Source organism: Dermacentor albipictus, chromosome 8, assembly GCF_038994185.2.
Source record: "Dermacentor albipictus isolate Rhodes 1998 colony chromosome 8, USDA_Dalb.pri_finalv2, whole genome shotgun sequence".
Taxonomy (NCBI): Eukaryota; Metazoa; Arthropoda; class Arachnida; order Ixodida; family Ixodidae; genus Dermacentor; species Dermacentor albipictus.
In genome coordinates, this window is record NC_091828.1 from 4,819,893 (window position 1) to 4,832,014 (window position 12,122).

The window sequence follows — 12,122 nt, forward strand, 5'->3', positions numbered from 1 at the left end:
TAACGCTTGGTACGGAGAGGAAAGAGCTTGTAAAAAAAGTAAAGACTCTAGGAGTAGTTTTTATTGAGCATTTATTGGGGGATGATCACGTTGCCCGAGTTTCAACGTCTTTGGCCAGGGCTTGTGGCATACTATGCAAATTCAGGCGTTTTACCTCCTAAAATTAAACTTTTAATCTACAACAGCCTTCTTGCTCCTCATATAAATTATTGCAATCTCGTATGGGGGAACCTCTTCCCGAACAAATCTTCACAGTTTACTAGTCCTGCAAGAAAAAAGCCGTTCGCAATAGTTTGAATGCCTCTTACGATGCTAATACAGCTGCAATATTTCGCTCCCTTAATCTGATTCTCGTACAACACTCGCACGAAACAAACCTTGTTTTAAAGTACAAAAACAGTCTTCTATACAAGAACACATTTGTCTTAGATATATGCAAATTAACTTTCCCCACACATGTACCGTACAATATGAGGCAAAATTATGTTTGGCTACTGCAATTTTCAAGAACAAATTATGGCTTTACTAGATTAGAATATCGCGTCCCCAAGTTACTAAACGCCTTACAGATTGTTGATAGAACCCTAAATGATATTTCTAAGCGAACGTTGACAGCACAACTTTCAGAATACAGTGCATTTGCGTGGAACAGGTGACACAAACGGTCGAGCAATTTGATTAAAATGACTTATATAACAGTATTTTGCTTATATTACTTGAGTATCCCTTGTACGAAAGCATGTTGCTGTAGTAAATTATACCCTTATAAGTGGCTGTATGAGTTACCATGGCAAGTTTCTGAAAAATGAATGTTGTAACAATGTTTAAAGAAAAATTGTTCGAGAAAATACTATAAATGTACTTGTCTTTTTTCTAGTCTTTTTCCTTTTTTTCCCTTTTTTTCTTTTTTTTCTCTCTCTCATTTACAAACTAACATGAAGTTTTCTGGTATGGGTTTGTGTATATGCATATTATATGTACTTTGAATGTATGTATGAATATGTGCCTGTTGCCAAGAAAAGTGGCAAGGACCTAGTCAAGCTTCTCTTTTGCAGCTTTTTGTTCCTGCCCTAGCATTCTTTTTCTGCTGTAAAAAAAGAATGCTGAAATAAAGTGAAATGAAAATGACAATGCTACCATTCCAGAGCCTGCGAATATTAGTTTTTTCTCCTTTCCTTTTTTTCGCACTCAGTGCTTCCTTCAGTTTATAGTCGGCGTTCGTTTTGTCCACTTCTCCTGTGTCCGTGTCTGCACGTCTTATCCCCTTCTTGCATTATGGATCTCATCCTGTACTCTTTTTGGTGTTCAACATCCTCAACATAATTAAGACACCTTCTTTTTTGACGATAACAATGACCATATCATTAAGGATAAGGTATTGGGGTACATAGGCACTTGACGGAGAGAAAACGCTCTGAAAATGTATATTAAAAACCTGCGATAGTATTATGCCGTCAGTTTAGAATTTCCCGTTAAGATTATTTTATGCACCATTTCATTTCTTTGACCCAAAAATCTCAAAAATTTTGCAGGATCATCTTTAATGAATGCAGGCAGAGTGACTTGATAGTAATGTATCCACGCTTCATTTACTTTAGTTGCAAATTTATTTGCAATTCATTAAACAACTCAGCTGTTACGTCTCAAGCTTCCTACGTCGATTGAATCTACGTTTAATATGGATCGCATCCGTAGAGATCCATAGATTTTTACGGTTCTTACATATTCCGGAATTGAAATATTGGTCAATCGAGAACATGATCGTGTTCTTAAATCGTGCCCACAGGGCACCAACATCATCATGCTTACTGTGTGGTTCAGTGCACTAAGTAATCTGTTACTGATGTAATATCAGCACGATCAATGTCTTTAATGCTCTCTAAATTAGCACTCGAATGCCTTGCAGACCTTCGATGAGACTAGAAAAAAACAATAAATATGATCTCACACACCATACTAAGTCCTAATAATGCCATTTAAAAACATATCACTTACAAAAAATAAGCCCAAGACAGCACTTTGCGCATAGGTTCACAGACAATTTGATCAAGCTTCAAAGTTAGCATTGTGTCTAAAGATCACTCTATTTAGATTGTCAGTAAACTAATTTATCCCATTTAAAAGCTGGAAGGTTGAAATCCCCTGTAATAACTACATGTCCTGGGCGGTTTAGAAGAAGATGGTCGTAAAGTTGTTCAAGAAACGATTCTGACATTTGAGGGGCGTTATAAAGAACACAAAGCATAAATGTGAAAGCATTACCAGTGACACTCAGAAACAGGCTTTGGTGATCAGGAGTCTGGTTCAGCAAACATACATCAATACCTAGTTTAGAAATTACAGCAACTCCTCCGCCGCGTGTGCCCCGAGCACGCCTGTGCATCTGATAGCCGGGCGAATAATTCCATCATCGCGTACGCCATCACGCATCCACGTCTCAGTGATAGCAACTACATGACTGTAATAAGTCAGAAGCAATACTATTTCTAGTTTTTCCACTTTGTTGAGAATTCTTCTGGCGTTAAAAAAGAGCACACAATGATTCGTAGATTTAAACCGTAAAAGCTACGACGTTTTTTGTGTAACATCTTTCCCAGATTGGAAAACAACACATGTGTTTGAAACGTCATCCCATGCGTAGAACTGGCAATCGATGCGAAGTTTATCCTTCACCAATGCGACCTTCGTGCCTTGTTCTTCAGCTTTGGCACTATGGCACTAACAGTTTTCGTTTAATTAGTGTTTAAACAGTCACGTAATTTTGCACGAGAATCTGCGTTCCCTTATGCTTCGTGCAGTTGCGTAGCACTTCTTGTTGTTCCATATAATTTTGAAAAACAAGTCGCTTTCCAGCATGTTTTCCCAAGCTATGTATTCTAGCAACCGATAAACACTTTACGCCACGCCCATTCATCGAACACTTCCTTGATTACAATATGCCGCAGATCAGCCGCAGTTTAGTTTGCGCAGTCATCTATGCCGAAAACCACAAGATTAGGCCTCCGACTCTGATCTTCTGGCTCTACTAGGTTTGCCTGTTGAAATATGAGTGTTTGTTGAAGTCTTTCCGCAGAATTGGTAAAGATTTCACAATTGTCTACTTTTTGTGCTATTGTTCCGACATTTGTTTCTAGGTTGGCCATTCGGGTCGAGATAGAATTGACATTTTTTGGCGTCTTCTGACCGCTTTTTAAGCTCTGCCAAATCATCCCTAATAGCCTTCTGGCCCTTTATCAGTGTCTGGAGCATATTAGCATTCGGGGGACCCGGATTCAATTCTACAAGGCATGAATTGACAATTTTTGCATATAGTAACACTCGTACGCTAAGGCAATCAAAGTCAGTGGGCACGGCACCACAACACCCCTTTCATCTCTGCGGTATGAGCCTACACAACTAACCTGGAACTCACCATAAACGCGAAGTGCCGTGCCGAAAACGACTTCTGCTGAGGAGCACTGTGCATCTGCTTTCATAGCTGTGCGACGCCCTAGTATAACCAAATGCAGGCACTTTGCCCATGGAATCAGAGTCATGGGCACGAAGTGCTGCTTTTAGTTGACCATGGAAGCGTTCTACCAATCCAATGGAACTTGTGTAATAAGCTGTCGTTCGTATGCGCACTACAAACAAAGATGGGAGAGAGGTTGAAAGGGGGACGAGTCAAATTGTCTTCCCCTTTCTGTCATTATGGTGCGGGGTACGCCGTAACAAGAAATCCAGGTATTTGAGTTGGCCTGGGCTGCAGGCGCTGCAATTATACTGAGACAGAGGCATTACTTCAGGCCAGCGTGTGAAGCGGTCGATACAAGTGAGTATGTACCGTTGGTTCGAGGACGGTGGTCGCGGACCAACGATATCCGTCTCAACCTGGCCGAAACGAATGTCTGGTGGTGGGAAATGACCAGGCGCGCTCATAGTGTGTCGACTGACGTTGGCGCGCTGGCACTGTATGCATGCCCATGACCAGCAGCGGACGTCAGCGCTCATACGTGGTCACCTATAGCGGGAAGTGACCAGACGTTGTGTGGCACGTACCCAAGGGTGCGATAAGGATTGTAGTGCGTCAAAACCTTGCTGCCAGAATTCTTGTGGAACGTACGGTGTAGGATGACCCGTAGACATGTCCCATATTACTGTGACGTTGCAGCCAAGCAGTAAGATACCTTCGAAGCGCAGAAAATCATTGGCACTCCGGAGTGTTTGAAGCTCACGGTCTGTGCGTTGAGCGGTAGCAAGGTGGGCAAACTCAATGCCGGAACAATTTACTCGGCTTCCATTTATATGCATCCGGGACTGAGCGTCAGCGACGTTATTATCGGCACCACTGATGTGCAAATATCAGTGATGAAGTCCGAGAGATATACAAGCTCGCGAATTGTGCGGGGAGTGTGCAAATACCTTTGCAGATAATAGCAGAAATGAGCTGTTTGTGGTCGTTGAGAATAAAGAACTGACGCCCTTCGAGGTTGTGAGGGAAGTGGCGCACTGCGAAGTACAGTCCGAGCAATTTGCGACCGAAAGTGCTGTAAAGGATTTCTCGCGGTGTCAGCTTCCTTGAACAGAAAGATATCAGCTGACATGTCTTGCCAAGCAGCTGTTGAAACATGGTGCTAACAGCTATGTCAGGGGGGTCTACTAAGACGGACATTAGAACGTCTCGTTGCCTGTGTGCCAGTAGAGCAGTGATAGCAAGGGCGCTCTTGGTAGAGATAAATGCAGATTCAGCAGCATTAGTCCATGATATAGACGTGCCATGGTGTGCCAGAGTGTAGAATGTGCAGAGGCTGCAAAATTGAAGCACAGTGAGGAATGAAACGGCGATAGTAATTGATGAGGCCCAGAAATGCCCGTAATTGCTTGGTAGAAGACGGACGTGGGAATCTTTGATGGATTGGAGGCGGGACGGAACAGGTTGGGTGCCATGCTTGGCCCAGAAAATCTGGAGAACCAACGCGAACTCACTCTTCAAGAAGTTTAGAACCAGGCCATGTTGATGGAGGCATTCCAACACCGTACGTAGGTAAGATTCGTGTTCTACAGCAGAGCGACTGAATATAAGAATGTCGTCTAAATAGACGAAGCAACAAGTCAGACCTCGGAGTACTTAATCGAGGAATCGCTGAAATGTTTGAGCAGCACTACGGAGGCCTAATGGCATGCCCACGTATTCAAACGTGCCAAAAGGGGTAATGACTGCGGTTTTAGGAATGTCGGAAGGCTCAACACGAATCTGATGGTAAGCATTTACTATATCCACTTTGCTAAATGCTAAATAATCAGCAACCATGAAGCGAGGCAGTGAAACCGTGGGTGTTGTGTGCACGGTACCTATCGGGAATGGTCACTTAGTTTAAGGCGCGGCATATCGCCACACAGCTGCCAATCACCCGTCTTCTTGGGCACCATGTGTAAAGCAGACGACGAAGGGCTAGCGGCAGGACGAAGGAATCCCAACTCGGCCTGAATTCGAATTCTTGCTTTGCAATTTTCAGAGAGTCTGGTGCTAAGCGGTGAGGTAGGGCCTATGCTGGTGGTCCTTTAGTCACAATGTGGTGCGTGATGTTCACTACTGAACAATCTGGCGAGAGTGGTTTGAACAGGTCTGGAAATTCCAGCAAGACGGTGGACCACTGTTTCGGTACCAGGGTGTGTGCTTTTACGAGACGCATATTTGGTGCAGATGTTGTGATACTTTGTACGGACAGATTTGTTGAGGTGTCAAGAAGGAGGCAGTTGCGAAGGTAGATGAGAAGGTTAAACCTCCACAGAAAATCAGCGCCGATGCTCGGCCTGCGGACGTCAGCGACAGTGAATAACCATCGAAAACGTTGCCGCATACCAAGGTCTAAGTTAACAGATATCCGGTCATACGTTTTAATGTTATAACCGTTGACGGCAGTGTGAAAAGACGTGTCATGGCGATGTCTTATGTGGTCTTGAAAAGTAGGGGGAATTACACAAATTTCCGCACCAGTGGGTACAAGATAGCGAAGTTTCGTGACACGGTCGGTGACGTAGAAGAGACGGTTTGGTGTAGCCGTAATCTACTAGCCGTAATCAGTGACTGGCCCGACCGTTTCCCGGAAACTCGCAAGGTAGGCGGCACTGGCCTGCGCGAGTGTAATATCTGGCGCGATACCAACGAAGAAAGGGAAACGGAGGACATGACACGCTTTGATCATGTGAGCAATGCCACTGCTGATGGTTTTTCACCCAAAATCATAAGGCAGTCAACTGGTTAGTCCGCTCCTATACATCTGCAGCAAGGTGCGTGCTTGAACTATCTGGTTCGTCAAAGTGCTGCTGTACCTGGGGTTGTGTCGCAATGGGTGCACAACAACGGTCAACAGCGGATGGAAACACAGGAAAGAACAAATCCACAATCTGGTCTGCCATCATCGCTAAGGCCTCGACAGACGTCATGGTAGGTGAGCCACATAAAATCATGTGTACCTGGTTCGGTAGACGCTGGAAGAAGAGCTCCTGAAGGATTTTCGAGTCTGCTGATGATGGGCTGGTTCCCAGGATTTGTGTCATGCGGCGAAGCAGCTCAGATAGTTTTCTGTCACCAATTTCCTCCGATGAAAGGAGCTGCTGAATCAGTCGCTACTCAGACGGTAGTGCGCTGTAGTAACTGCCGGTTATGGGTGTCATACCGGTCATGGGGCGGATGAGCTAGCAGAATGTCGCGCACCAAAGGTGCAGCGGTCGGGTTAAACGCACTCATGACGTTGTCCTACTTGGCCGTCTGAGATGTGACTCCTCGACGGCGAAACTGCGTCATGATGTGGGCAAACCAGAATTGACAGTCCGATGGCCAGAAATGGAGACGTTTCAGCACGGCGACGGAACATGTTCCGTTTTCTTCAAGATGACATTGTTCGGCGGCTGGTTCCATGGCTTCAAGAGAGAGAGAGAGAGAGACAACTTCATGTAGTCGCCTGCAGAACGACACCATGACTAAATGGCGCCGTGAATCGGGCCCAGACGTCTTCTCAGCCGGTTGTCTCCACTGAACGCCAGCGCGTGTTACTCCCGCGGTCGGTCGCCCTGAGGGGCAACGTTCCGTCGGTTTCGCTCGGCATTTGTCTTTCAAGAGCCGCCGAGACCCGTTGGATGGCCCAGGTTTGGCTTTCGTGGTCGTAGCATTCCGCCGCAGCCACGAGTCGCGGCGGAATCGTTGTACTTGTCGAAGCCTCACTGGGGAACTTGGTGCAATCCCATAGGATGTGCGTCAGGGTGGCCCTCTCCCGCTGGCACACGCGGCACACATCACTCACATATAATTTAGGGTATAGATGAGTCATTAACACTGGGGTGGGTAAAGAACCAGTTTGCAATTGTCTGAACAGCAGCGCCTCCGCTCGGCTCAGCCCCGGGTGCGGGGGTGGGAAAGTCCTTCGAGCCAGGTGGTGGAACTGTGTAAGTTCGTTGAACATCGTCATGCGGTCCTTGGCACTATACCACGTTAGACGGTCGGTTGCAGCGGCGCGGTTGGTTAACGCTCGCGCCACTGCGTGTGCCGTCTCGTTGTGGTTATCGTGCTTCTCGGACGCATCGTTGCCCGCGTGCGCCGGGAACCACTTGATTCTAACATACCAATTCTGTCGTTGCAGGTCAGCCGAGCACAGAACGCGCACAGCCTCACCACACACTTTGGCCTTTGCATAATTCCGCACTGCACTTCGGGAATCGCACAACACCGTCTGGCACCCGGGGTAAGCAATGGCCAGGGCAATGGCCTCGTCCCAAGAAGAAACTTCGTGGACGTATACAGTTGTGATGAGTTATCACGTCCGGGTCACCAACTTATAGTAACAAAAGACCCACAAAGAATTGCATTTTATTTATCAGGTGATTTTTTTATAGCAGGTGATGTCGCAGCTACTATTATCGAGCCTATAAGCTTGAAGTCCAGTCTCTTCTTCCACAGTGGGGCTCTATGAGTACTTTCCACTGCACTTTCTTTCGTGAATACGGATGAGAATAATATTGAAAACTTGTGCGCACTCACTATTAGGAATAGGAATATTGTTTTCATTGTGTAACGAGATGTCATTAGTGTGGCGTTCAGGAGACAAAATTAGCCAGAAATTTCTAGGATCAGGTTTGAGTAGTGAAGGAAGGTCTTGGGAAAAATATTCATTTTTGACTAAACTACGAGCGGAGCAGTAGGAATTGAAACAGTTATGATACGTTTCCCAAGCTACCATTATACCGTTTTAAAGAACTGCCTGGAAGGCACTTTACAACTTTAATAATATGAGTAAAATTTTGGACGATGCCACGGCAAGGAAGTTTTTGAAATTGCTGAGGGGGCTCACCACGAGGTTGTATTAGATTAGTCGTTTCAGTGTATACCTCAGATTGATAACCTTTGCAAAAAATTGAACAATGCTTGTTGCATTCCGCTAAAGGGCTGAAATTTTGTTGATATAGGAACCCTTCGAGAACATTTAATTGAGCCTGTTCCGCATTCGTTTGTCGTATTGTGTTGCATCTATGGGTCATTCATGCATGGAGCCAGTTATTCAACCAAAACAGGGCTGTCAGCATTATGACTTTCTCGCATTACCATACAAACAGAACGCTGCCCTTTAAAGAAGTAAATATTTTACTGATTCCCTAATTACTGCATTTAAAACTCCTGTAATGGTTATATAGCAACGTTAACGAGTTCCAACTATCCGCGAAGAGTTTGACTGAATGGGGACCCTCTACATGCAGTGCACTTAAAAATATTCCTGGTTCCAAAGCCCATATTTTGTATGGTAACCGGAAAATTTGAAGTGTTGCAGTAGTCGAAGATAGCGTTCGGCCCACATATGTAAACATGCAGCTAACCTTCGGAGAAAAAGTTAAAACTGTTCAATTATATTCGCTGCTTGCCTTTTTATTTTTTCTCGTGCATTTCCCTTGCAAATCTTCATTCATACCTTTTGTATTATCAAGATTTTTTTATATTGTTTTCTTCTTTTATGTACCGTGCTGATTGTTGCTTAGTTTAAGTACATGAGTCTATGCTATTCTAATTGCTTTGCTTCCTCTACAAAATGTTATGCATCCCGACTAGCCTCATGTTCGTGATCCAAATACATTTGTTCCCACGTTTTATTCTACTGCACACAAGCAATATATTTCAATTAAAGAAAACTGTTTTCTCATACGGCCCCTTGGCTGTCAGGGGCCTGGGGCTGCAGCACTCTTAGTCCGTAGGGTAATCCATCCCCATTAATAACTAGTATCATGACCGTAAGTTTTGATTCACCATCCTTTTTTATCAGGTGGACATTGATGTAAACAGCAAAAATCCTACAATTCATGGCATGCAGAAAACAGCCTTATATTAGAAGATGCATATAACTCGTGCTCTGAAGAACTTAAACTTTGATTGGGGTTTCCTGGAATGAAAGCAGTTTAGGAACCTTAACCTCAAACTCTATTTTACTGGCTGCAGCATCTATCGTGGATGCGAAGTGGGTATTGCAGCGGAAAGGCGGTGCCCACGTAGAAGGAAAAGTACTACGATGCTGATCAGAAGTTTCATAGATGTATAGTTTAAAACCACAATTACGTACAGGAATCACATGACACTGGCCATAACGCAAGGCAACGGTTCATCACGGATGGAGTATGCATGTATGGGCACACAAACATGATGCCCAACGCAAGTGTGCCAGGTGCAACCTTCACTTGAAATGATAGTCACTTTTGAGATACAAGTGGCATGATGGCATAGTGGTAATCAATGCTTGTTATTTCTTTATTCCCACAATGATCAGTTGTATAATAGTTGTGCCTAGAAGCAATTATACATCCAAGAATCACAGATGTTACATTCTATTTGCCTATGCAACTTTGCCACATGAATTAGGAAGGTCACTGAAATAATCAGTTATGCATTGTGCAAAAGTTTTATGCTGTTTCTTGCAGTTTTGTCTGTCATGAGTACTTGCATAATGTGGAAAAGAATACGTCGAATACGTCGATGTTCTAAATGTTATGTACATATGACAACACAACTATGCTTCGGTGATCAGAGGAGGATTTCATGTCAATATATGAAGTTCTTTAACAAGGAATATACGGCTGGCACTTTCATGTGAACAAGCGTAACTAGCCTCCCACAGGCAAGCACGTTGACGGGAGTACCTTTCAGTCATATTCGCAAGAAAGCTTTCCCATTGGCTTTTTTTTTGCGCTAAAGCCAACCACACGTTTCTTGATCTAGCCGGCTTATCTTTTATGCGACAAGCATGTGCTCTTTTCCTTGGAAAGAGTCCTTTTACATGTGCACACAAAACGTCGTTCACTCATAAGGTTTTTCTCTTTTTCGACAATCCTGATGTTTTTGTGGCAACAAAGCTCTTCATACAGCAGTCAATCTTGCTAGCAATGCTTTTTTGCAACGAGGCGCTCAAGTGATTGATAGACTATTCATTTCGTTTTGTTAATACGACAATTAGTAGTATTGCATTTACAACGTATCCTTTGTCCCCAGTAGTTAGCTCTATTTTTGCACTAGTTAAGATGCGGTACCTAAATATATAGAAATAAATATTGCTACCACAAGTACGTACGTGGCCATATAACTTCAACATTTGTATAATCTTATTGAATTCATGTTTAAAAAAGTGACATTCTCCCACCTATGCATCAGATACAATGCGCAAAGATGCACCCAAGCCATAGTTGAGCTTTCTGAAGTCTTACTGTGCTCTATAAAATAGAGAGAAAAATCAGCTTTTTAGAGAGAATTTTATTATGTTGTTTTGTGTATTCTGTTCTTCGGCATTTTCTATTCTGGATTGAAATGTATGTATTGTGAATACGTTGCAGACAGAGACATAGCGTCTCAACTGAACAGATATTTATTTGATACACATGAATTTGTGCCCTGCTCAGCTTGCTTTCAAAATTATGCCGATTGTGGCCAGCCCATAGTATCTGTAGAGGCATGTCTATGATGTGGTCGGAGGGTACGTGTGCAGTGCTACTGTAAATCCAGTTACAGTTCTCTCAGCAAGGTTATGGCTTAAATATAAAAAACACGATAGCTCCGTTGCAAGGGTGAGACAAATTATTTGTTCAAATCACCGAAGACACAAGCAAAATAAAATATGTTAAGAGAAATCCGACATCCACCCATTCGTAGCAATTGCTAAGAATGGGTGAATGTGAATGGGTGTTCGAGGACTCGAACATGGAACCACCGCCTTCCTGGTGAAGCCGCTCTATCATCTCAGCTAATCAGGAGGTTAGCAGGTAGCAGGGCGAAGTCAAATTTGTCAACAACTTGAAACAAAGGCAAGAATTTCACGTAATAGTTCTGCGGAAACCCGCAAGGTGGAGAGTAGCAATTATCTAGGGAAAATAAGACATCCTCCCGTTCGTAGCAGTTGCTAAAAAGGAACCCACACGGGTTCCTTGAAGCCTCGCATTGAAGAAAAAAATGGCGATGGTCCCAGTTTCAAGTCCCGAACCAGGACAAATGGGTGTATGATTTTCTCTCGGTTAATTACTACACTCCACCTTGCGGGTTTCCGCAGAACTATTAAGTCAAGATATAATATGACTACATACCATGTGCTAGCTATTATTTGTAGTGATGAATAGGATAATGTTTGCGCTGTTGTGTTAACTTCGTTTATATGTTGTGTTACAAGACAGGTTGCGAAGTTAACTTGAACATGTCTAAATGTTTACGAAATTTGGAAGGTGGAAGACATACTTCTCGGGGAAGCAATACCTCAGTAGTAATGATGCCATGATGGTATGATGGTATTACATCCTGTGAAATGCCACACCAGCAAGGCTGAATATCCATCCTAACTTCTCGAAGGTTTAAAGAATGTTAAACAGTTATTTTTTAAAGAACATTTTGGTTACAAATGTACACCACGTTCATTTCAGTGGAACGGAAAGAGGTGATTGTACACTGCCATGCTATTGTACTATGTAGTCAGGAATACAGGAGAACTTGGGGGCTAATAAACGTTAATAGCGTGGACACATAGCTGTGACTTGCAAGATTATTTTACTTCGCAGGGAGTGCTGCAACAAGGTATCTGCAACTGTAAGCAATACGAGAGCGAGTGAACGATTGCTTCTAATATGTG

The 12,122-nt window shown here is 43.7% G+C and overlaps 1 protein-coding gene across 1 annotated transcript in view; it reads left to right on the forward strand.

Annotated features, from left to right (window-relative positions):
• Nucleotides 1–12,122, forward strand: part of LOC135910445 (uncharacterized) — a 71,745-nt gene that overhangs the window by 17,860 nt on the left and 41,763 nt on the right. Inside the window, exon 3 of the mRNA XM_070523231.1 lies at nucleotides 7,620–7,721. Coding sequence (XP_070379332.1) covers nucleotides 7,620–7,721 — 102 coding nt within the window. The remainder of the gene's footprint in view (nucleotides 1–7,619; nucleotides 7,722–12,122) is intronic.